Raw genomic sequence first — 26054 nt, 5'->3', positions numbered from 1 at the left:
CTCAGACAGGGGTTTCTACATTGCTGAAGCAGTCATGGGACTCCTTGGACATTCAGATAAAACTTGTTAAAGGGATGTAGGTTTCAATCCAAAACGGTGGTAATGTGGAGGGTATGTAAGGAAATGTCAATTTTCAGTCCTGCCACAGAACTCTTAATGCTGGAATATAGTGGCTCTTTGTACAGGGTGATTATTAATCCGTGTCAGAAGTCAATGTTTCCTGTGTCCTGTTTGCACATCAGGAGTTGTTGGAGGGATGGCAATTGCTTCTTAAGATTTCCTTCCATAGTAACCCCCAGGAAGCAACAGTGGGGGTGGAGGAGCTGTGCTTGGCAGCTGCTGGACTATTGTTCATGATGTGTATTTTGGGGTTTGCTAAACACTTGTCTCTTGGAAAATTTCTGCGTGTAACATTATTTAATGAGTTTCTTCAGCCAAAACATAAGATATGGTGTGATCAGTACTCCACAGCAAATGGTCTGTTAAAAGAGAGACTTGAGAGATGCTTTTACTGTTGTACATTTGTATTTACCCCCAGTACATACAGTGCTTTTTGATTTGCTGGTACAGAAATGTGCAAACCTTTGTGGACGGGACAAGAGCAGCCTGCTGTTGTGTTAGTTACCCATCAGTTTTTGGTTGCTGCTCCTGTATGTGCATTTCCACTTCATAAGGTTTCCCTGAACAACTCCTTGCAGCCTGGTACTGGGAAAGGACTCTTGTTAGTCTCTATTTGTGTTCACCTCAGCGGAACAAAGCTTTTCAGGAATAGTGCTAGGAGTGCTGGTAGGCAGACACCCAGGTGGCTGTGAGTCGGCAGTGTGCTCGTGCTGCCTGGAAGGCTTCAGTAGAGAGGTGATCCTTGCACTTGGCATTGGTGAGGCTGCTCGTGTACTGTGTCCAGTTCTGCCCTGCCCCCCCCAAACAGGAGACACGAATGTACTGGAGATAGGCCAGCGTAGGGCCACTGAGGTGCCTGAGGGACTGGAACAGCTCTCCAGAGAGGAAAGCTGAGGGTGAGGAGACTCTTTAGTCTAGAGATGAGAGGGCTTGGAGGGAATCTCTTCAGTGTATGTGAAAGCTGGAAGTGGAAGTTGAGGACAAGAGGCATTGAGTAAAAGTGGGGTTCAAGAGGTTCCATCTAAACGTCAGACAGCACTTTACAGTGGAGGTAACTGAGCAGTAGCGGAGGTCAACCAGAGAGGGACTGGAGTCTTTTCTTTGGAGTTGTTCAGAAGCCATCTGGATCTGGTCTGTCCTGGATAATGTGCTCTCGGTGTCCGTGATGGAGCAAGGGGGTTGTACCAGATGAGCTCAGAGGTCCCTTTCCATCTTAAATTGTTTTGTGATTTTCTTTTTTGGGCTCCTTGGAAAGGCACGTCCTATTGGCAAATACAGCTTTAGGACTGACCAGTGCAGATTGCTTGGCGTTGGGATGTCTTGATGTTTGTTGGAGTGATACCACTGATGGAACTTCTTGGTGGGAGTTCCTTGTCCTGAAAAGAGTTTTGGCCTGGTAATGCTGTAGTTGCTTCTGCTAGTAACAAATGTCCATTATGGCCTTGTGTTGAAATTGATTAGAAAGATGCTGAAATGCTTCCTGTATCCCTTGAAACTGCAATTGCTCAGAGGTGGTGGTTTTGTTTTGCACAACCAGTGACACTCTTTTCCTCATGCTGCGAATGCTTTCCTCATCATATTCTCTTCAGGACACTCAGGATGAAACAGCTGTGCTTTGGCTCGATGAAATTCAGGATGGGATTCAGAAGGCTAACAAGGACACTGAAGAGTCACAGAGATGTAAGTATTGTGGCAAATACTGTGGTTCAATGCCATTATCAACCAAATATTCGTCACCAAATGAAAGAATGTGAGCAAGAAATGTAAACACGCAAAGGAAACTAAAATACAAGTGTTTGCTTCAGGTAGGTGTAGATGTTTTTTCTTTCAACAATGAATGTCACAGCCTTTCAATTTCAATTCTTTAAATCTTTTTGGAAGGATATGTCATTGTTTCAGTTGTGCTTGTGACTGTGTTACGTCCTAGGCAGAGATACCTATTGAATCTCTGTCAAAGTGTTTGACATTAGCAGATAACTGTGTCTGTCTGTGGTTGGGTAGTCAAGCGTGAGGATGTTCATGTGCATAGTTCTGGTGCTTGTTAGCTTTCATTGTGTTGTACTGTTGCCTTAATTCTATGAAGTATTTCTCAAACTACTTTTTTTTTTTTTTTTTTTTTTTTTTTGCACTAAGTGCAGATAAAAACACAAATCAGTGCAGTTGGCAGGTGGACTGTGCCAAAGAACATTTGGTCAAAAGCAGGATTAAAGTATGTTTCTTTGAGCCTAAGATCTTCAGATACCCTTCTACCTCTCTGTGTGTGAACAGACATTTGCTCAGTGCTGAAAATGACTGTATCTCGTGTTTACTGCATTGGTGAGATACCTGTGGTTGATTTTGTACTGCGTTTGCAACAGAGTTCTGGAGTAGCCCTGGGTTAGCTCTTTCCTCCTCATCTTCTTGTTGATAACCTGTTCTGTGTTCAGGTTGCTATTCTTGCTAGGAACGGTGCAGTCACTGGAAAGGTGCTTTTTGAGTCAGTTGTCTGCTGTACCACGGCTCTGCAAAAAGAAACTGCCTTAACTACAGCTGTTGTCAGAGTACAGCTGAGTGAATGGATAAAAGGTTGTAGAGAAATACTGTCGATAAATCAGCACCATAGTAGGACTAAGAGCACAAAAAAAACCGCTGTCAGACACTGTGCTATACACAGATGCACACTCTGTAGTAAAAAGATTGTTGTACACCAAGTTGTCTTTTTGTAATCAGTATTTTTATCTATAAATACAGGAAAGTATTTGTGTACACTCGCACAGTGCCTTGCTCTCTTAAGTTTGTTGTGAGTCACTGAGCTCCTGACTGCCCAGGTAACCTGCCTCCTCCTGTTGTTGAAGTTTCCTTAGGAATTCTGGCCATTAATGAAGCAGTCGATCACGGAGATACCAGCCCTACCCTGAGTGCCTTGCGCTCACCAGATGTGGGGCTGTACGGAGTCACTCCAGAGTGTGCAGAGACATACCAGCGAGAGTTGGCAGAAGTCAAAAGGAGAAAAATGGCAACAGGTGAACCCCAAATAGCTAACTGCTAGTGCAGTAAATTCAAGATGATTGCTTGTAGAATGGAAACCAGAGGGGGGAAAAAGTGAGGAGCAGTCTTGCATTATGGGTATCTTGTTAGAATCTCATGTTATAGGAAATTGAGGCTGCCTTGTAAACTGAAGCCTTTATTAAAGGAAAGAAAAAAAAGGTCGGAGAGAAATTAAGTTAACAGTGGAATATTCTCCACCTGTAAAATATATTGTGCTTAGGTAGTTCTTGCGGTGGTTCATTGGAGTCTCAGGGATTCTCTCTATTGTTTGGAGGAAGGACCCTCTCCATGCATTTCCTTCTTGTAGTATTTGTATGTGAGGAAGATAGATACGTGTTTGCTTTCAACATACCACCACTTCTGCTTTTAGGAGGCAATGGCAGCGAATGGGTGAAACACTGGGTGAGAGGAGGCTATCATTATTATCATAACCTGAGGACCAGAGAGGGAGGATGGGATGAACCAACTGAATTTGTGCAGAATGACACACAGCTGTCACGGGAGGAGATACAGGTAAAGCACATGCTCTTTTTCTCTTAAGTTGAAGTTGCCACTATTTCAGGCCTTATTGCAACTTTAAGAAGTGATGTTTCACCACAGTAGTAAAGTTAGCAAGCTTTGTATCTTATTTCCCTGTTCATTGTCTGCTTTGCACATCAGCACCTCTTTGTGCTATTGTGGAGAATGTGCACACCTTTATCACCAGAACAAGACAGTATTGCTGCTTACTGAAAAGCAACTTGTAAGTTTCTCTTGAGCATAATACAGAAGCCACTGTGTAACATGCCATTTTTGCATCTCCCTTTTCTCGTCCTGGCTCTTCTTCCTACCATAACACTAATCTAGAGCACTATATCTGGAGTCACGGCAGCATACAACCGAGAGCAGTTGTGGCTGGCCAATGAGAACCTGATTGTGAAGCTTCAGGCTTGTTGTCGAGGCTACCTTGTTCGTCAGGAATTCAACTCCAGAATGAGTTTTTTGAAGAAGCAAGTTCCAGCCATCACTTGCATCCAGGTATGAAATCCCCTAATTCTGTTTGAAACTTGTACTTGTCAGCTGCTCTCCACACGCACGCTTATTGAAAGCTGGTTTTGTTCAACTCAAACAGTTGCCACGCACAATTATCTTCATTTTGCAAAATATTGAAAGGCATTTCCTTCTCCCTAGGAATTACTATATATAAATTACTTCCCTTCCTTTTCCCGTTTGTCCGTGGGTTTGGAGAATTGAAGATGGAATTGCGAATTGTGAAATGGATGTGAATTTGGTTGTTTAGTTAAACATTTGTTCTCTAGCTGTGTTTCTGAAGGCCCACGCTCTTGGTGCGGGGTGCTGCTAAGTTCCTCACAATGACAGCTGGTAGTGGAAAAAATAGTTAAGACTTCACTGCATATCTTTTCCTGCATATATCTTGTAAGATGACCATGTCTCTGTTACATTTTATTCAGCCGAAGGGAAGTGGAAACTGAGCAGCAGAAAGAGGCATAGAATATTGAATTACTGCTTTTCAATTTGAAAAGTTCCCCTTTTTCTTGTGTGTGTTTTCAGTCCCAGTGGCGTGGCTATAAACAGAGGAAGGCATATCAAATCCGTTTGGATTACTTACGAGCACACAAGGACCAAGTAGTGAAGGTAGCAAAGGCTCTCTTGATTTTTTTTTTTGTTTTGTTTTGTTTTGTTTTTGTTTGTTTTTGTTCACATTTTTGGTAGCAATATTTGTGGAAAAGACTTTTATCTGACCTGCTCTGGGATTCTTTCCTATAGATTCAGTCACTGACCAGGATGTATCAAGCCAGAAGGCGTTACAGAGATCGCCTGCAATATTTCAGAGACCACGTAAGAGATTGTGAAATGAATTCAGTATCTGACACTTTTTTTTTTTACTCTTCCCTTAACAAGTTTAAGTGGCTGGATTTTTTTTTTTCCATTCTAGATAAATGATGTTATAAAAATTCAAGCTTTTATCCGAGCAAACAAAGCACGAGAAGACTACAAAACCCTCAGTAAGTATGGCCAAAAGAATAAAGCTAATATGCTTTGAATCTCTATTTGCAAAAGAATACTGTGAGTGAGATCTGCAACATGAAGACAGCTATGAAAATCAGTTGGGGTGAAGTGGTGCAAAGAGTAGATAGGTAGGTAGGAAGGTGGCTGAAGGAAGAATTCCCTCTGGCTGAGGGAGTGGAATGCGCTGTGTCAGCAAGTTTGATGACACAAAACTGGGAAGAGTGGCTGACACAGCAAAAGGCTGTGCTGCCTTCCAGCGAGACCTGGAGAGTTGGGTGGAGAGAAACAGAATGAGAAAGAACAAGGGCAGGTGTAGAGTCTTGCATCTGGGCAAGAGCAGCCTGAGTACCAGTATAGGTTGGGGGCTGAGCTGTTGGAGAGCAGCGTAGGAGAAAGGGATTGGGGGATCCTGATGGGCAGCAGGAGGAGCATGAGCCAGCACTGTGCTCTCGTGGCCAAGAGGGCATCCTGGGGTGTGTGAGAAAGAGTACGGATAGGAGGTGGAGAGGTTCTCTTTCCCCTCTACTCTGCCCTGATGAGTGGAGCATCTCCCTATGAGGAAAGGCTGAGGAAGCTGGGTCTCTTTAGCTTGGAGGAGACTGAGGGGTGACCTCGTTAATGTTTATAAATGTGTGAATAGTGAGTGTGAAGAGGATGAAGGCAAGCTCTTCTCAGTGACATCCAGTGATAGGACAAGGGGCAATGTGTGCAAGCTGGAGCATAGGAGATCCCACATAAATAAGAGGAAAAACTTCTTCACGGCAAGGGCAACAGAACACTGGGATGGGCTGCCCAAAGAGGTTGTGGGATCTCCTTTGGAGACATTCAGCAGCTACCTGGACATGTTCCTGTGTGCCCTAATCTAGGTGATCCTGCTCCAGCAGGGGGGTTGGACGAGATGCTCTTTTGAGGTCCCTTCCAATTCCTGACATTCTGTGATTCTGTGCAAACTTTTTTCACGGTAGTACTTTTGCTGCTGGGTAATAGGAGCGCTGATCTTTGGGGTAAGTTCAGCAAGGTGGACTCCCCTAAGCTGATACTGACTTCATTCTATAGTGTTGACTTCTGTCGTGATTTCTTCCATGCAAGAAGTTCCGGAATCTGTCAGAAGTTATTCAAGCACGTTGGTGTTAATTTTATCCTGGACTGGCTGCTGCTTGACATGCTGTCTGCACAGAGATAACACATGCATTAATTTGTTTCCTGTCCTCTGATGTTTTGTCACTTGTTTTTAGTTAATGCTGAAAACCCACCTATGGCTGTGGTTCGGAAATTTGTTCACTTGCTCGATCAGAGTGACCAAGATTTTCAGGAGGAGCTGGAGCTAATGAAACTGCGTGAGGAAGTTGTGACCTTGATCCGATCTAATCAACAGCTTGAAAATGACCTCAATCTCATGGACATCAAGATTGGACTGCTAGTAAAGAACAAAATTACACTGCAGGTAGGAAATGCAGTGCTGGGAGACTAGCAGAGTGAATTGAGGCCAATGGTAGTTAGCATGAGGACCTTCTGAGCCTGAATCTCACTCAGATTCAGTGGGAAATATTTCCCCCAGAGTTACAGGTTTTCCTCCCAGTAAGTTCCTAACTGTTCCACTTATTACTATGTATCCCTAGAAAGATAACTGCAGAAGAAACATCAAGACTTGAAGCATTGTAAAAACAAAACACCGAAAAAGAACCCACTCCGGACCAAGGGGAAAGCAATAGATTGTATGCTTGAAGGCTCTGTTCACTTGTGGTTACATTAGTCTTGGACTTGCACACCTCAATTTCTCACATTTTGTGTGTTGTATCAGAAGGGGGAGGTGATTTCGGAGCAGGAAATGTGCTCAGGCTGCTTGGTGTTTGTTGGCTGATGGAAGCCCCCTCTGTCACTTTGCTGACGATTGATTGCACACAAGAACAACATTGCTGATACAGTGGTGCCTTTTTTTAATTCAAGCTGAAGTTACAGTTACCTTTTCCTTTGGTCCTGAATAGCGTAGTGCTAGGCTTGACCTTGTGTAAAATCTGAACCATGGCAGCAGTAAAGTTCAGTTCCAAAGGAGGCTCCAGCTCTTGGGCTGATGCTGGCAGCAAAAAGTATCATCGTTATCAGAGTATGTGGAGGCAGTGAGTCAGCAAAATAGAAACAGGTTGGCGCTTTAAGCACAGTTGAGAAAGAAAGGCATTTTCAAGCATCTTCAGAATGCTACCAGCTCTGACAGTAGTCCCTGCTCAAAGCAATTAGTCCTTCTAGGTTCTCAACAAATTCTGGAATTTGGGGACAAAACAGAAATCACTGCTATAACGGAATGTTTCACTTCATGATCTCCTGATGTACCTTGACTGCCTTATCCACATATAAGGAAATGGTATGTGCAGCTTTTTCCAATATTGCATGTTATTTAAATGTGGAATCTGTCCCTCTGTGTTCTTTGCAGGATGTTGTTTCTCATAGCAAAAAGCTTACCAAGAAGAACAAGGAACAGCTCTCTGACATGATGATGCTAAACAAGCAAAAGGGAGGTTTGAAAGCTTTGAGCAAAGAGAAGAGGGAAAAGCTGGAAGCCTATCAACATCTTTTCTACTTACTTCAGGTATGCAGCTTTTCCTTCACTCCTCTTGTCATAGATGCTCACATGTATTGGAACAGTCTGTACTTATGCACTGCAGTGTTGAGGCACTGTCTGTCTTTGTGGTGTTGGCTTTTGTGGACACGTGCACTAAGTAGTTTTCCTTCTTGTTTTAGACTAACCCAACATACTTGGCCAAGCTGATTTTTCAGATGCCTCAAAACAAATCCACGAAGTTCATGGATTCAGTCATCTTCACGCTGTATAACTATGCGTCCAATCAGAGAGAGGAATATCTGTTGTTGCGGCTGTTCCAAACAGCATTGCAGGAGGAGATCAAGTACGTTGTAGCATAGGACACAGCCTTGCTGTTGCCTCAGTTCGGACTGCTGCTAAAATTGAACCTGTTCTTGTGTTATGTCCCATGCTAATTTGCAGATGATGCTGAACTGTCCCTGCATTCTGCTCATGCTGTTTCACGTTAGTCCTTTCTGTAATCTGGAATGGAGGAATTAACTTTCTTCTTTAGGATTAAAGCCATTTTTCTTTAACACATGCTTTGTTGCTCAGGGAAGCACTATTTTTGATCTAATGCAGTGCTTTCCTAAGATTCAGTCCAATCTAAATTCTCTGCTGTCTGGTAACAAGGACTTCAAACAGACTGTGAGCTTGGGCTTTACAGGCCAGAGTGAAGCTGACGCGAAGGACACTGTTTTTGAAAACTGATGAGGAGGCTGAAAATCAGATTCTGTCTGGTTTGGCTTTTTTACAGGCTGTCAGACTTAAGGATTCTGGCTGTCTGTAAGCATGATTGAGTTGATTGTCACTTAGGAGTTTGGTGTTTATGACTTCTGGCTGATACAGAGCTTCACAACTTGCTAGGAAGACCAAATACATATAATGTTGGAGGCAGTCATGCCTTCTTTGGTGCTTTTTAGTATGAGGATGGTATGTGCCCTTGAACAGATAACGTCTAAAATATCTGTTTAATTATTATTATTTTTTCTTGGAGTAGTGGTTCAGGAAAATGCATGTATATGCTTTATTCTCTGCTGCTAGATTTCCCATAGCGGCATACTGTGAATGGCTTTTGTTGTTGATTGCTTACTTGCTTATTTAAATACTGAAAGAAAATAGTTCTGCCTATGTAGAACTCCCTTTGTTTCCTCTGTATTTCTGAGATGCACTCTTTAACAGAATGTACAGCTGGATCGACATGCCCTGTTACAGAGGTGTCCACAGGCAAATGGTGCTGGATTTCCCAAGTGAGGATGTAGTGCTCCTTGCCTCCTGTGTTCTCATCCAGTGCTGTTTGTTACTGCTGTAGTGAGATTTTATTACCAATCTTTTATTTGTTCCCCAAGGGTGACGCTGAGCAGCAACCTTGTGATTCTATAATGCTGTGTCTAAAGGTGATGTAAGCATACCTCACACTTCATATTGATTCTTCCTTCAGATCAAAAGTAGACCAAATCCATGAAATTGTGACTGGGAATCCTACTGTCATTAAAATGGTTGTAAGTTTCAACCGTGGTGCCCGTGGTCAGAACGCACTGAGGCAGATCTTGGCCCCAGTTGTGAAGGAAATAATTGATGACAAATCGCTCAACATCAAAACGGATCCAGTGGATATTTACAAGTCCTGGGTTAACCAGATGGAATCTCAGACTGGTGAGGCCAGGTATGGAAGCTGTTGCTACTGTTTTTTTCTAAAAGTTGCTCAGCTGTTCTGCATTGCTCTGTTAATCGTTCCAAACCATCCCTGCATTCATTGCATGCATCTGTCCAGTTGATACCAGTTTTTTTCCATCACCTCGAGATTGGTTTCTTCTGAAAGGTATAAAGATCTTGTGACAGGGGTGTAGAGACTATTAGAAGTGAATCTCATTAGGAGATAGGCCAAAACAAAGAACCCCAGAAAACATTTCTTTTGTGTTAGCTCATAGATTTAGATAATTATTGATTTGTCTTCTAAGCTAGCAGGTATCACGTAGAGAGAAAGTACCCATCAGTTCCATGCCAAACTTTGTTCATTTTCCATTTTGTGTGTAGCTAGGATATAGGTTCTATTTACAAGAGAACAAAACCTGGAGAATAAGCATACCGTTGCAGTTTCTTTTGGTCCTAATCTTCTAACCTGAATAATTCAACCCTCTCTTTATTGCAGGTAACCAAGTCTTCCATTTCTCTTTTAGAAAGTGCTCATATTTTCCCTGGTTTTCCTTTTATCACTGGTGTGAACTTGCAGAAGCTTTTGTTGTTGCCCTTAATATCCATGTCCAGATTCAATTAGATCAGGGCTTTGCATTTCCTAATGCTATCCCTGGCTTCTCAGACACTTTCTCTGTATTACTTCTGGGCTTGCTGTTCTTATGTCCGTAGTCTTTCTTCTTGTGTTTGAGTTTGTCCAGGAGGCTTGCAGGCCTCCTAGCATTTTTGTCTCATTTTTGTCCTTTTTGCTGGTATGCATTACTACTGTGTTTGTAGGAGATGGTCCTTGAATATCAGCAGGTGTTCTGGGGCCCTTATTCCTTCCAAGGCTTTATCCTGCATTACTCTACCAAGCCAATCTCTGAAGGAGTTGCTCTGGAACAGGCTGCCCAAGGAGGCTGTGGATGCCCCATCCCTGGAGGCATTCAAGGCCTGGCTGGATGTAGCTCTGGGCAGCCTGGGCTGGCGGTTGGTGAACCTGCACACAGCAGGGGTTGGAACAAGATGAGCATTATGGTCCTTCTCAACACAGGCTGTGTTCATAGAGTCATAGCATGCAGCTATTCCTGTCTGCCCATGGGAAGGTTTCATCTACTTGGTCATCCTGGTTGGTTGGCCTGTAGATCCCCTGCTGTGTCATCTGTCCCTGTCCTCTCTTTAATCTGTATCTATAAACTCTTGATCGGCTCCCATCCATCCCCAGTCAGAGTTCTGTGTTTCTTCCAGTGCTTGATGTTTACCAGATTTTGAGGATTCTGTTGTTGGTTGGTTTTGGTTTGTTTTGTTTTCAACACACTTCAAGGGAAGTGGAGGAAAAAAAATTCTATGAAGCAAAAGACAACTCTCAGAACGCAGCATGCTGCGTGAGTTACTATCTTAACACTGCAATGTGCAGCTTATAAATAAATCAGTTTATTTAAATTAAAAAAAAAAATTGGTTTTCACTGATTTATTTGCAACCTGAGGTACTACTGCATATCGCAGGTGACCTTCTTTACTCTATAGAGCGTGTCTGCATGTGGTACAGAAAGATACAGTTTAGAGTTAGCTGGGCCTTTTCTCACAGCGACTGTTGCAGGGACAGCAGAGGACGTGAGAAGTCCTTTACTCTTTCAGTGCTAGAATTCTAATTAAAGTGAATGTGCAGCTCTTTGCAGCCAGGTGAGCGTGGATCTGTTTCTGTGTCAAGCCAAAAATTCTGCCTGGCACTGACAAAAGTGTATTAGGCTGAGGAGTGCTCACCTTCACATCTGACTTTTCCAAATAGCAAGTTGCCGTACGATGTTACACCTGAACAAGCCCTTAATCATGACGAGGTGAGGACGCGCCTGGATGCCTCAATCCGAAATATGAAGGCAGTGACAGACAAGTTCCTGTCTGCCATCGTTGGTTCAGTTGACAAAATCCCGTAAGTCTGGTGTGTCACCGCATTATCCTGCAGCAGTTAATAGTGGGTTCATCCGTGAGGAATTCTCACTTGCCTTTTATTTCCTTCGAAGTTACGGGATGCGTTTCATCGCCAAGGTACTGAAAGACTCCCTGCACGACAAGTTTCCTGATGCTGGCGAGGATGAGCTTCTGAAGGTAAGGAGCTGAGCAGCTCTGTGAATAATTGTCTGCCACGCTGACTGCAGCAAATGCATCTCAGTGTTCTTTGCTGGGTGTATGTGTGTAGAGAAGCTACAGTAGTAGACAGGCTATTTGTTGTTATGGGTATAAAGTACTTTGCACTGTGCTTTGGATTGCTTCATACATGTTTGTCAAAGGAGACATAATACAGCGTTCAGAAGAAGTCACCTTATTGCTTTTCCTTTTGCTTTTGATATCTTGGGCATTGTGCCCCCTAGGTTTCTTGACTTTGGGATGCTCTTGCTGCTGAATGGTGCACCTTGGTTTTGCTGGTATTATCTGAGTCTGTTGCTCTTTTTTTAAAGAGACAGTGCCAAGTTAAAAAGGTCCATGTGCAAAATTCTAATATTCTCACTTCCCTTACAATATTCTAGGGCATTACAGTAGCTGCAACAAAGTATATTGTGTCATTTTTCATGATGTACAGTACAAAACTGCCCACACATTTCCGTACTTTTGGAGAACGAAAAGGATGTTAGTAGTAAATGCTTCCAAATGAGCACAGCATTGTGGCTTTCATTGGAATTGTCCTGGCTTTTGTTATTTTAAAGGTCTTTCTGTCTGTGAGTGCTCTTCTTCTTAATAAAACAAAGAGTGGATTTTACATTACTTGCCACAGTCTCTTTAAGCTTTTCTGTCTCTGCTTCATTACGAAGTAATTACCAATCTGAATGCCGTTTTCTTCTCTCTTCTAGTTCTGTGCTTTCCCATTCTGAGGCATCGATTCTTTCTGTGCAGGTGAATTCATTTTTTCCATCTGTAAATTTAGGTGGAAAGCTGCAGTTTTTATTAATCCTTGTGGAAACAATGTCACGGTCCATGCCGCACTCAGAACTGCAGCTGTGTGCAGTGACTGCCTGTAGATTTATTAGGGCCTAAAACTACTCCTACAGTGTACTGTTCTTGTTTTCCTACTGCAAGTTTTAATATTATTAATATGATTTCTCTCACAAATGTATTTCTTATGACTGGTAGTGAACAGTTTTGTCTGTTGTGACCATGTGCCGTAATCTGGGGTAGTACAGCAAGAACTGAAACAGCTGTCAAAACCATGACCTCTCTGAAAGCAGTTAATTTCTGGGGCAGCTTAGCAATGGCGAAGCTTTTTCTTTCTGTTTTTGCCATTTCTTCACGCCTCTGATCTCTTCTGTGCATTCAAATCGCACGTGAAGCAGGAGAAGCCCAGATTCTGTGACTTGGCTCTGCGCAGCTTTATGTGGAGCACCAGGAAATACTGAAGTATGTGGCGTGGGAACTTTTGCTGCATGTCAGCATGCTGGGCCAATGCCTTTTTGTTGTGGGAATTACTGCAGGCAAATATCCAATACGGGTTAGAAGTAGATGGGTGAGCACGTGGATAACGGGCTGTCTTTATCTTTGGGGCCTCAGCGTTCATTGCTGCTCACTTAGCTGGGTGAGTTGGACTTCTTTTGAAATGTCAAATACCACTCATCTTTGGTACTTCTGAGTTTCTTACTTCTGGATTAAATGTTTATGAGTTCCTCTCAGTTGTTTTTAATTGGGGATCTGTAGCTAAAAATGTTGCTGATTAATCAAAGAGGCATTCTGAAAGAGAGAGAAGTGCTCTGGAAAAGGGGCAGAAAGTAGCTGCTGTTTTCTCAGCTCAGCTCCTTGGTTTGCCACGCTTCACCATTTTTGCTTTGTTGGAGATGGTGGTCAATTCTGCACACCTGTGTTAGGAATTGGCTCCTATCCCTTAATGAGACTGCAGTACCAGGTTTCTCTGTAGTGTAGTTGTTCTGCCTTCTGTTAGACTAAGCTTTGTTTAATTCTCAGAGTAACTTTTACGCTTGTATGAGCAATTCTTTGGTAACTTCTAAAAATATATAGACAGGTGGTATTAAAAGTTAAATTTGAAAACCTTTGTGTGTAGGAATATCTGCAGTTGTGTTGTTCTGGAACTAGTAGTGGTCAGTCTTACCACTTCTGTGTTGACAGTTGTGCATTTATTTAGTGTATGTATATATGTTACAGTGTGAAACTAAGATTCTTTGGGATGGCACATGCTTATTAATGGCAGCGCAGTAGACCCTGCATCTTGAACAGGGCCCACAGTTCACAGGAAAGTAATTTGTCAGAACTCACTCAGAGTAGTGTCAGTAAAACTCAGTGGAGGTCTGTGCCATGCTTTTTCACGTGTTTTTTTTCTTTCCTCAATTTCTCCTAGATTGTTGGCAACTTACTCTATTACCGCTACATGAATCCAGCCATTGTTGCACCAGATGCATTTGACATAATTGATCTTTCAGCTGGAGGGCAGCTGACTACAGATCAACGAAGAAACCTTGGTTCTATTGCAAAGATGCTGCAGCACGCTGCGTCCAATAAGATGTTCATGGGAGACAATGCGCATCTGAGCATCATTAATGAATACTTGTCACAGTCATACCAGAAATTCAGGTAGAAGACTTCAGCTGATTGTGTTGAGGAGTTTGGCGGAGGACAATGTTGCAAACAAAAAGGAGCGATGAATTTTAAATGTAATAAATTCCATCTCTGTCAAATAGGAAGTCTGTTGAAAATGAGAGATTAAACTTCAGGCTTCCATAATCATTGGTAATGATGGCATATAAAATACGTACCTGGAATTTACAAACTAGATATAGTATATTAATGAGCTGGTCAAAACAATTGGCTTTGCCATACAAGCCTCCAGAGTAAAGGCTGTTTTTCTATGTGTTTATTATGATATTCTGGCCGTTGAAAACTAGAGTGTGCATGCATTCTTTCCCATATGAACCCTAGTTCTCTGTATGCAAACTAGATGGCACTTTGGATTAAAACAGGCTGGAATTTAGTGGTCTGTATAATAAGGTAACTTTTGAATGAAGAGCTTATTTATATCTTTCATCTTTTGTAAGAAAGAAAACTGGAAATGGCTGGGAGTGAGGATTATTCTTGCAGCTAAGACAGAAGGATGGGTGCACAAGGTCATTCGGTCCACAGACTTGTCCTGCCGATGCTTACAGTGAGCTGATGCCGACATGGCCAGTACCAATAACTGAACCTTCTAGATAGCTTTTGATGTGATAAGCTATAGCTTGTCCAATTGTAGTATGCTTGGGAACCATAGTTTAAAGAAGAACAGCTGCTGGTATGCTGATTACCTTTTTCTCCTTTTTTTTTTTTTTTTTTTCCCAGACGCTTTTTTCAGGTTGCTTGTGAGGTTCCTGAATTGCAGGATAAATTCAATATTGATGAATATTCTGACTTGGTGACTCTCACTAAACCAGTTATTTATATTTCTATTGGTGAAATCATCAATACACACACTGTAAGTATACGTCAGTCACAGCTGCTCCTTCTTAAGCAGTTCTTACACAGAAAATGCTGCTTCTGTTGAAACCTCAAGTAGCCAAATCTGAATGTGATTTCATTTGACTGTAGCGCTCAAGGGTTTGTAAGCTTTTAGAATTTAGTAAGTTGCTGGTGTTTGAAGCTTATTTTGGAAGTGTCTGAGTATATGCAGGTGGTACGACTTTTGGCCGTGATATTGCAGCTTTAGAGTTCAGTGAAGTTAAGATTTTTTTCTAAAAGATATTAGCATAAAGGAATATAATTTCAATGTGTAGAGAAGGATTTATGATTAACAACGCAATTTATTCTTCTGTTCGTTTAGCTGCTCTTAGACCATCAAGATGCAATTGCTCCTGAGCATAATGATCCAATTCATGAATTGCTGGATGACCTTGGAGAAGTTCCTTCAATTGAGTCCTTAATAGGTGATCTGTTTTACTTCAGAATTATGTAGTATTTCTTTAGATGGTTTGAAGTGTAGTAAAGAAACTATCAAAGGAATAATCAGCGGCCGTTTGGAAGTTGGTGCTCTAAAAAAGCCGTGTACTTATTCCAGTTTATTCTTCTGAGAATAAAGTTATTCTCAGAATTTATAATCCTGTGGAAAAAAATACGCCTGGCTTCTCTCTTGTCTCCAAACACCTTGTGTCACACCACTTCAGTTTCTAGGAGATGAACAAAGCTTGTGCAATGTGTTCTTTGTTCCCTTGTGTCAGAGCCGTTGCTTTGTGCATCCTGGCATATTTGCAAAGGTCTGTCCACTGTCTCGAGATCTGTGCTCCTTAGGAGTTCAGTAGTAAATATATGAGGTTACATGCATCATGCAGGAGAAGTGCAATTTTTGGCATGTGGACAATTAACTTTTTTCCCTCCTTTTGGGTGCACCCATCAGTGAATGTCTGATAAAGGAACAATAGGGGCAGGAGAAAAAACCTTTGAGTTGGAGGGAGGCAGGATCTAACTTCTCCGTTACTAATCCATGGCAGTATTCTAGGAACGGGGTCTGAGTCAAAGTTTAGTCCCTCACCGTATACAAAATGAAAAAGTTGCACAAGTCTGTGTCTCTTTGGTTTCTGTATTCCTGCTGTTGCAAGCATGAAATCTAGTCTGCAGGTCTTGGGGGATGGATGGAAGGACACAGCTTTCAGGAGGATGCTTTGACATCAAAATAGTTCCCTGGGTGTTGCTCCTCAAGAAAAGTAAGAACTTTTTAAAGGAATGATTGCCGGCATGTTTTACCCTAATGTATAAAATCTTTTTCTACTTGGCAGGTGAAGGGTCTGGCAACATTAATGACCCAAACAGGGAGATGCTGGCAAAGACAGAGGTTTCTCTCACACTCACTAATAAATTTGATGTTCCTGGAGATGAAAATGCGGAGATGGATGCTAGGACAATTCTGCTGAAGTAAGTGAGAGATGAACTGGCTGATGTATTTCTTAAGAGAAGAGGGAGACCAGAACCTGGATTTTCTTGCTGTTCTGTTTGTGCAAGTAGGAGAACTGAAGTTTAAATTGAGCAAAGGTGGTGCTGTGACTCAAAGTACATTGAGGTTGTAGCCATTTCTTTCAAATGCTGTAGCTGTTAAATTTGTGCTTGCTAGTTCTTTGTCAGTGAAGAACTTGTCACTCTGTAGAAGTGTATGTGTGATGATTCTGGAGGAGAAAAATTACCAGAAAAGAAAATATTTCCAGTGTGAGCAGGTCTGATGGCAGCAGTTAAACTTACTTTCATATGGATGATTTGTTGGGATTATTGTAAATAACCCATGGCATTCATCACAATGTAGTTTTAACTCTGATTGATGTGAAATGAAGATGTAGTCCTATTTGTGATGCCTAAATGATGCCCTGTGCAAATACTCTCAGTAGAATACGTGCGACACGAGGAAATTCCCTGAGTAACAGTGTCTAGCGTAAGGGATGCTGTACTGCTAAAAACTGCTGGCTCTTAGAGGGCCAGCTGATTTATTTAGCCTGTGAGCAGAATGTGTCTGTATCCTGTTAGTGGAGCAGGAGGCAGTGATGGTAATTTATGATGTTCTGCCTGTAGCTTTTTCCGTGCTGTGAGAAATACCTCCTGGTTCCCACCTTGCCTTGCTTCACGATGCACTTCTGTTCCCTCTGCGCTCTCTGTCCCCCACACTTGACTGAGATAAACAGCTTTTTGGGTAGCAGTGTAAGCCTGATGTGAAGAGTGTGATGGACAGCCGGTGACTTGGTTTTTGTCAGACTCTCTTTGTCTGGGAGAACTCGGGGCCAACACCGCCTCTTGGCCACTTGTCAGCAAGTTCCTCTTGCTGGGCTGCAGAGAGCAGCTACCTGATGTCGTGTGCTCTGATGCACTCTTGCTCTGATGCCAGGTGGCATAGCTGAGAGTTCATGAGGTCAGCTTATGCTTGGCGAAGATGGAGCAATGACCTCTCAGAAGAAAGTAGGATATCTAAAAATATTCTTACACTGAGTTGCTTGAAATATATGCCAGGATTGCTCTACCCTGCGGAAGGTGACACTGATCTTGGAAGCATTTACCAGATGTACCTGAAATCACCTAAGATGTGGATGGTCAGCAGGGTGTTGATGCAATTTGTTGTGCCAGAAGTAATTCTAGCTTGATTGCAAAGTACTGAAGGCACCCTTTGGTGTCATTTGGCTCAGGGCCCCACTTGCTTCAAACTGAACACTGACTATGCAGTTAAGCTACAGATCTTGATTCTGAGATCAAAGAATGACCCTATTTGTCACTGGATTGGAAGCAGATCCCTCCTTTGGCTAAGTTAGTGTACATGTAAGAAAGTGGTCCACTTCATTTGTTTATTTCTTAACCCCTGTTAGAAAGCATTGAAGTGCACTTTGAATGGATAACATTGGACTTTTTCTGGCTGTGTGAAATGGCTGTTGCTGCTAACTGCTTTATCTTTGACCTCCAAGTGTGCAGCGTCTGTGGTCCAGGTGGCAGTACTGAGACGGCCTTAATATGCATGGTGGGAAGTTCCAGCATTTTGAGAAGGTGTTAAAGAGCCATGCTGTGCACTGTACAGATGTGTCTTTTGGGGAATCGGTTTCTGATAAAAGGGTGTCAAACAAAGTGAATTGGTTCTCGGAGTTCTGGTCTCAGTTAAAATCAGTAACGCTGCTCTTATTGCAGAATAGCAATATTGAAGGTATCTTGGCTTAAATTTTTACCTCCTATTCTACATGGTTTCTCTGCAGCACCAAACGCTTAATTGTTGATGTGATCCGCTTCCAACCTGGGGAGACGCTGACTGAAATCTTGGACACTTCAGCTACTTCGGAGCAAGTATGAAGATTTTTTCCCTGTGTTCTTTTTAGACTGAGAATTTGTTGTTTAAATGCATGTGGGTATTGTTGGGAATCTGCATTATTATAGCATAGTGAAGCTGTCTGCACTGGTTTTGGAGCTGCATGTAGCACAAATGATGAGGGGATATGATGGAAATAAAGAGTGCGTGTGAGTCTAGCTCTTTGATAGCTATTAGAAAATACTTATTCAGAAGACTGTTTTGAACAGTAGGTTGGTGTCTGCCAGTTCCTGTATTGGCAGGACAGTTCTGCCAGTTTTCATCCAGTGTATCATAAGTCGGCTCTGGAATGACTGAGCAAAATTCTGTGTCCTGTTATGCTGGGGTCAGATGATCTTCTAGTTTTTTATCACCTTAAAAATAATCAGTTTATGAACTTGTAACTTTCTTGTTGTCTTTTTCTAGGAAGCAGAGCATCAAAGGGCTATGCAGAAACGGGCCATTCGTGATGCTAAAACTCCTGATAAGATGAAAAAATCTGTGTCTGTAAAGGAAGATGGCAACTTAAATCTTCAGGGTAAAAAAGAGAAAATCAAGACAGGCCTGAAGAAGCTGACAGAACTAGGGGTAGTGAATGCAAAAAATAAATACCAGGAGCTAATCAATGATATTGCAAAGGTATGCCAGTTAGTGGTTTTTCTAGTAATTACAGAGAAGGAGTTTGTTTTTTTTATGGCTTGCAGTGTTGTGAAGCTGGTGTGAGTTTTCAGGAGTAAGTTTTGCAGTAGTTAGAGATCTGAAATAGATAATTTGCTTCTACATCTTTGCATTTGCAAAGTCTCTTATTTTTATCGGAAGTTTGTGTTTTCACAAATAATTCTGTTGCCAGAATCTCAGGCACCTTAAGTATTAGACATTGGAGGAAATCCCTGGTGTGTGATCTCTTCTGCTAGTCCTTTTCCTGGTGTAAATAGTGCCTTTACAAACACACTGCCACATGGAAGTTTTGTCCATAACTTAAAGAAAAATAAAGCGTTGCTTTTATTTGAATACACTCACTGATTCAAGAGCAACTGAAACACTTTAGGGAGGACCTAAGAAAAACTTAGGCAAGTGAAATAACACCACTGCACATTGAAACGCATTATCAGCACAGCATGTCATACATTTGCCAACGTAATACGTGGGAAAAGATGATGTGTATGAAGTGAATGAATTACCACTTTCAGAAGTGAGATTAAAACTGATCATTCGGTCATTAATAAATATCAGAAATGAAAATGACTTGAAGATACTGTATTTTTTGTTCAGTTATTAATATAGCATGTTTAAAAATGGCTGACTAGCAAAGACAGACCGTCCCATTTATGCATTTTTGTGGTTATAGCTCTTGATTTTTAATGTACTCCTGCTACCCAGTGAAAGCAAAAATTGCTGTCTTCCTTAAATCACATACTCCAGTCACTGCAATTATGACAGCACTGAAGATTGAGAAAGCAGCAGAATGTTTAAAAGAACTGCTGTGTGGGGCTGGTTAGGTCCAAAAACAGTCAACAAAGAAATGATGACACTTAAACTGGGGCAGGTGTGACTGAGGAGTCCTAATACAGCTTGTTGCCTGAAGCAAGGCTAATCAGAATTGAGCAGAGCTTCTCAGCCTGTCTCTGCACTCTGAGAGCTCTTCAATAACCTGTGGGTCTCTGCGTGTTTCACTCTGTGCTGTAGGATATCCGAAATCAGCGCAGATACCGTCAGAGAAGAAAGGCAGAGCTGGTGAAGCTGCAGCAGACATACAGTGCCTTGAACTCCAAAGCTACCTTTTATGGGGAACAAGTTGATTACTACAAAAGCTACATCAAAACCTGCTTGGATAACCTGGCCAGCAAGGGCAAGTAAGTAAGAACTGTGCTGTGGTTCTATAAATAAATGCTTGTTTCAGAAAAAAATGGGTAGGTCACTGCTAAGAACAAATTGTAGTACCATCTGCACAAAGCTAAGGGAGAGTGAGACCCCTGACTGGGGTCAGAGAGACACAGTGAAAGGAATTTTGGTCCTTTGGAGAGAGAGGAATGGAGAAAGACCAGAGGTGATGGTTGGGTTGCTCAGGTAATTGACACACTGCTTGGTTAGTCCCTCCCATAATTCTTTCTTGCAGCAGAGAATGAAAGCATCCTTTGTACTTATAGTGACAGCACTGATCCTGATTTGTCCTCTCTTTGTCCCAGAGGCAGTTTGTACAGTGGAAGGCAGTTCAGGTTTTCCTGTAAGAAAAGCCGTGTCTTTCCACCCTGAGTTTGGTTCTTCTCTTTCCTTTGGCAGGCAGCACAGCATAGTCCTCAGCAGCCTTAGGAAATGTTTCAGCGTAACTGGGTGTGTTTTCCCTGTTTCTTTTTTAATCTGAACACAGTGTGGAAAATACCTGTCTGCTCTGGAGAAATGCCAGAGTTGGGTTTGCATGCGTGTGGCATGCTGTTGGAAAGAGCGGAGCACCAGTGTGGGAAAGGGAAATGGAATAGGCATGAAGCCTGAAACGGCTGGCGTCAGAGATTGTGGTTTGGAGCAGAGTCTGATGCGTGATGCAGTCCTGGTCTCTGCTTTCTCAAGCAGGTGCACAGGATTGAACTCTGCTGCAGCGCTGTGGGGTGGGCAGCAGGGCAGCGATTGGCCGGACAGGGCAAGCAGGGGAGCTGCACTGGCATGTCCTTGGACAGGTGATCAGTGCACTGAGTGTGCAGAGATGAGGAAGTCCAGATCTACCAGGGCAACGGGCTGTACACAAATAGACCTGATGTGTGTAATTTTGGGGCATCTAAATAATCGGTGGCTTTTTAAAATTTTGTTAAGTGTCACAGTGGCTCTTACGGGTCTGTGTTCAGAGCACCAGTGGAAACAACTTGTTAACCATAAGAGCTTTTGCCTAGCTATATAAGTAGCGGTGTTTTTTATGAAGTGCTGTTGTTTGTGTTCTGCTTCTGTTGTATGAGTTACTGGTAAATAATAGGAAGTCAGAGATCTGACCTGAGCTACCAGTGCTGTGCAGATAAACTTGGTAGTGAAATATATCAGCTCTGTTAGTTGAACCATCTATTCTGGTTCTAGCCATGCATCCACCTAGTATAAACTGTTTATTGTATTTTGTTTGCTCTCTGTTGTGTTCTTTTAACCCCTTCTTCCTTCCAGGGTCTCTAAGAAGCCTCGAGAGATAAAAGGCAAAAACAGTAAAAAGATTTCTCTAAAATACACTGCAGCTCGACTTCATGAGAAGGGAGTGCTTTTAGAGATTGAGGACCTGCAAGTTAACCAGTGAGTGTTCCTTAAAAACTCATTAGAGCTAAGTAGCTTTCCTAGAGAAATAGGGAAATGTTGCACACTGTTCTTGACTACTTGGGCTGGCAGGAGCTGAGAAACTTCACAAACTGCTGACGTGCTGTTCTCTATTTCTGGTGAAATGGGAGCAGATCTCTGGTAGATGAGTTCCATGTGCTTTAGGAATGACGCCCTCTTTCTCCCTGTTCCCCCACAGCCCTGTCACGGAAGGATTCCTCCTTGAGTGCCTTGCTACTGTGACTAGTGAACTTTCAAGGCTGACCTGAGCTTGCTCAGCTGCCTCTTGCTGGCCTTGAGTAACTGATCTATCTTTCACACTATAGACAGAAGCTGCTTGCTGCTGGAATTTTTATCGGCGTTGTGCTTTGCACTCAGTGCAGTGGGGATGTCTAGGAGCAGAGGTGGGCTGGAGTGCTGTGTGTGCTTACTGTGCTTGTGGGAAGGTGCAACCTAGCAGCTGTACAATGTTAGGCTACATTGTTGTAGCCTACTATTCATTTTTCTACTGAGTCTCATTCCGAATGAGAATATAGAATTTAGGAGTAGGATTAGACATTTATCTTCAGCTTTCATCTGATGTGTTGTTTCCCTGTCGTTAGGAACTGCATGTTCAATTATGGTTTTCATATGTGGTTTTCAATTTCTTAAATTTACAGATTTAAAAATGTAATATTTGAAATCAGTCCAACAGAAGAAGTAGGAGATTTTGAGGTAAAAGCAAAATTCATGGGGGTACAGATGGAAACCTTTATGTTACATTATCAGGTAAGAACAATCCTATTTAATAATGACAGCCACGGCATATGAGTTTCATGGGATGTACATGAATAGCAAATATCTATTCTGCTTGCCAGACCTTTTATCAAAATACTAATTACATGTTTTTTGCCTGAACAGTGTGAAAATGAGGGAGCGTCTTTAAACGGATAGAAGGCAGACTTAGATTAAGTATGAGGAGGAAAATGTTGACCTTGGGGCAGTGAGGCCCTGGCACAGGCTACTCCGAGAACTGTGGGTGCCCCATCCCTGGAGGTGCCCAAGGCCAGGCTGAACAGGGCCCCGGGGAGCTGGGAGGTGTTGGAGTCCCTTCCAACATCAGCCCGTACTGCGGTTCTGTGAGCAGCTATTGTGACAGCAGGAGATTTGTTGCAGACAAAACGTACAGTGCCAACGGGGGACTGAGGCTAATTTGTTTCTTTACTAATGAAAGCTTTGTGTCAGTCTGTGTCTTCGTTACACTTACATAAGTATGCACGCTACTTGTGTGAGTCTGTTGGAACAGACTTACAGGCTAGCTTTCCCAAATGGTCCCCATTCTTCTTCCCGTACCACTGCTGTTATGCCTGGCAGCTCTGTCCACGTGTGTCTACCAAAACTTGGTTGCCAAGTATTGCTAGGTATGGTAACGGCGGATGTCCCAGGCATATTGAAACAAATTGCATACAGGAACACTCTGTGCAGAGATATGTCTGCATTGCAGTCCCTGACTGACTGCTGGGAGAGATAGCTGCCTTACATGTCCCATCTGCTCTGGGAGCTGCTGTAGTTCATTCCAGCGCTGATCTGTTGGAGCTGGTCGCAGACTTCTTGGTGTGGCTACTTGAGGTCACTTGGTTCTCAAGCATGTGTGGTAAAATCACTCTGAACAAACTGCCACTGCTCTTCCAAGTGTAGTGTTGGCAATGGCTTCAGTTAAAAAGTCTCACGTTGCCGGAGTTTTTATAGAAGACTATAGAAACAGCTGTTTGGTGTTTGTTCTGGTGCCAGGAGCAAGATTCACCATTTGGAATACATGCAGTATTCCTTGCAGTAGCACTACATGAATGCTTTCTCTAAGATGCACTGTTCTAGAGAGGAGACTGTGGGAAGGAATTGTTGCTGAGATGAATCGGTGCAGGGAGTCCTACAGCTTTGTCGGGTGCATCACTGATGAGAAGAAATTGTAACTGGAGCCAGTGCCTATGTGAATACAGGGGAAACTGAATTGGCATAATTAGTCCTAATGGAGAAGTTGTTTCTTTCTGTGACATACATTGTATTCTAAACTGCCTCTGTCTCCTCTATGACAGATGAGGTTTTTAGAGAGTCGTGCTGTGGAATATTGTAATGCTTACACAATAAGATTAGGCAAACGGGAGAGAGATTCTAAACATTACAGCTTTACAGCTGTTATGTGAATGAAAAGCCTGGTATGGTCTAGAGCTGAAATTTGACTTTCTATTTATGAGTTGTGTAATTCTTTTAAACCACTTAAATCTTTTAAAAGATTAAGACAAACATCTGAGAAATCTTAGTGCAGCTTATTTGTTCCTGTGCTGTGAGTGGATCCTTAACCCTCTCATTTTTCTAGCTTATGCTATGTATTTTGTGATAGATATTCCACAAAACCCCACCTTATCACAATGTCTTGTATAAGTTTGTATGCACTGTTGAGGATTCCTCGCTCATAACTGTTTTCTCTTTGGTAGGATCTTCTGCAGCTGCAGTATGAAGGTGTTGCAGTTATGAAGTTATTTGACCGAGCAAAAGTAAATGTTAATCTTCTGATCTTCCTTCTGAACAAGAAGTTTTATGGGAAGTAACTGACCTTTGCTGGCAAATCTGTGAGAGGGGAGATGAATAGAAGCCTTGCATATGTGACTTCTAATGACTTTGCTGTGCATCACTATGTGCCCGTGCCTTGCTGAAATATATCAAGTCTGTTACAATTAAGGCCTAAGAACTTCTTGTGAATTGACAGTGCTGACTGACGCTGCAGGGAGCTGCTTTCTTGTACCTTTATGATGTTTATGTTCAACTTGATGTAATAATTTACAGATGGCCTCTTGCGTAGAGGTGCTGCAGTATCCATTTAACGCTTAAGGATGGGGAGTGAAACAGACAAATTCTTGGCAAGTTAGCTTTTGATGTTGCTTGCAAAGGTTTTGAAGGGTAAAACTAAATTCTTTTCTCCCCAGTTTTAGATCAATGTTTCATATATCTTTACCAGATTCAATAAACGTTAGGCTCTACTTGCAGACTTACCAAAAGAAGACAATTATCTTAAATAGGTTGGCTTTTTAAAAGTTTAATTTTTCTAGCTCTGTCAAACCCCTCATTTCCTCATCTGTAGTGGATTTTTCACCGTGGTGATTGTGCTGCTGTTCTGCTATATCCAGTAAAAATGCAGAGACTCTTGAATAAATCCCACCAAAAATTGTTTGCCCTGCCCCCTCCTTTTTTTTTTTTTTTTTTTAAGAAACATCGCTAATTACAAATGTCATTTTTGCAGTTTTTTTTTGTTTAGATTACTGTGTTGTAGAACTGCCTTATCTCTGAGCTCACACACCGTATTGCTCCATTGGCATAGATTTTTTGCTAATGAGAGCCACTCACAGAATTGGAGTTGGGTGCATCCTTGAGATGAGTTTTCCGTAGTCCTTTAGTAAGTATCTGCTGGTGCCTGGTCTGCATGAAATGCTTGTTACTGGCATGCACCAACATTACAGCATCACCTGGTAAGATATTTCTGTATTTTATAACAAGATATTTTAATGTTGGTGCATGCCAATAAAATAATATTTTAATGTTTGTCCAGCACAATGCATTAACAGAAATTCCTTTTCATACCATACCAACCAAAAAAGATATGTGCGGTGTAGGTCATCTGAAAGAGAGTGACCTCAGAACTAGATTTTCACTAATATCTGAAGAAGTGATGTGAAATGAGTTAAAGATCTTGCCTTGATTTTTTTAGTTCTATCTAGCTACATGCGAATTTGCTGTATCATAGAGGGACTTGAGAATTGTATTACTTTGATTTGGGAGTGATGAGAATAACGGTAGAAAATTCTTAAATATTGTTAACAAAATGCAGCTGTACTCTGCAGGCTCTTGAGCTACAGAGATGAATCCCCTCTCTCCCTTTTAATTTTTTTTTAATTGAAAGCTTTTAATATTTTTCAGCGTCTGGCAGTCTTTAAACCACAACCCAGGTGGGATCAGGGAAAATGCAGTGAGGTGTTAGCGGTGATTGTACACTGATCAAGGAAAATATGCTTACCAGGTGATTTACAATACTTGTTACCTATGCTTAATGACAAAAATTTTTGACAAAAATTGAAAACAAACAAAAAACAAGAGAATTAACTTGGAGGAGTTTGTTCAGAGACAGAGCTTTTTTTTTTTTTTTTTAAGGGAAAAACTGTTAATAAAGACAGTCTCAGCAGTGAATTATATGTATTCTGTAATTTATTGGTGACTTAGCTTTGCTTATTTCCTGTACACCACTGTATTTACAATTGGAGCAGCTATAAGTAGAAGGCATGTCTTTCCTTGTTAGTAAAGTTTGCCTCTGTAACTCACATATAAGTAAAAAGCCATTTGTGTCCATGGATGCTGTGTGTGACCTTGACTGGAAGTAGCCCTGACCATGCCGTTAGGCCCTGGGTGCAGCGTGGCGGTGCTGGATAGACTCTGTGAACAGGAAGCGTGGTTCAGCAGCTGCATTGCTGGTGTGTCGTGAGCCAGCCTTCCCTTTAAAGTCAGAGTAGCACTGGGGGAGCTGTGGGATGGTCTCACTGTGAAGGGTTTGGGGCAGGAGAGCAGTGC

At 42.1% G+C, this 26054-nt stretch overlaps 1 protein-coding gene across 1 annotated transcript in view; it reads left to right on the top strand.

The window, feature by feature from the left end:
• IQGAP1 (IQ motif containing GTPase activating protein 1) overlaps window positions 1-25837 on the top strand; it is a 49832-nt gene extending 23995 nt beyond the window's left edge. Inside the window, exons 16-38 of the mRNA XM_048956921.1 lie at window positions 1710-1800; window positions 2955-3122; window positions 3518-3660; window positions 3994-4164; window positions 4699-4782; window positions 4915-4986; window positions 5084-5153; window positions 6393-6601; window positions 7586-7741; window positions 7894-8057; window positions 9174-9398; window positions 11196-11336; window positions 11428-11512; window positions 13746-13978; window positions 14720-14852; window positions 15198-15300; window positions 16147-16282; window positions 18088-18175; window positions 18603-18815; window positions 19863-20029; window positions 21318-21440; window positions 22121-22229; window positions 23933-25837. Coding sequence (XP_048812878.1) covers window positions 1710-1800; window positions 2955-3122; window positions 3518-3660; window positions 3994-4164; window positions 4699-4782; window positions 4915-4986; window positions 5084-5153; window positions 6393-6601; window positions 7586-7741; window positions 7894-8057; window positions 9174-9398; window positions 11196-11336; window positions 11428-11512; window positions 13746-13978; window positions 14720-14852; window positions 15198-15300; window positions 16147-16282; window positions 18088-18175; window positions 18603-18815; window positions 19863-20029; window positions 21318-21440; window positions 22121-22229; window positions 23933-24046 — 3198 coding nt within the window. The 3' untranslated portion in view covers window positions 24047-25837. The remainder of the gene's footprint in view (window positions 1-1709; window positions 1801-2954; window positions 3123-3517; window positions 3661-3993; window positions 4165-4698; window positions 4783-4914; window positions 4987-5083; window positions 5154-6392; window positions 6602-7585; window positions 7742-7893; window positions 8058-9173; window positions 9399-11195; window positions 11337-11427; window positions 11513-13745; window positions 13979-14719; window positions 14853-15197; window positions 15301-16146; window positions 16283-18087; window positions 18176-18602; window positions 18816-19862; window positions 20030-21317; window positions 21441-22120; window positions 22230-23932) is intronic.
• The last annotated feature ends 217 nt before the right edge of the window (window positions 25838-26054 follow it).

This window comes from Lagopus muta, chromosome 10 (assembly GCF_023343835.1).
Source record: "Lagopus muta isolate bLagMut1 chromosome 10, bLagMut1 primary, whole genome shotgun sequence".
NCBI lineage: Eukaryota > Metazoa > Chordata > Aves > Galliformes > Phasianidae > Lagopus > Lagopus muta.
The sequence above is the reverse complement of the archived record's forward strand: the minus strand, read 5'-3'. Positions and strand labels throughout refer to the sequence as shown.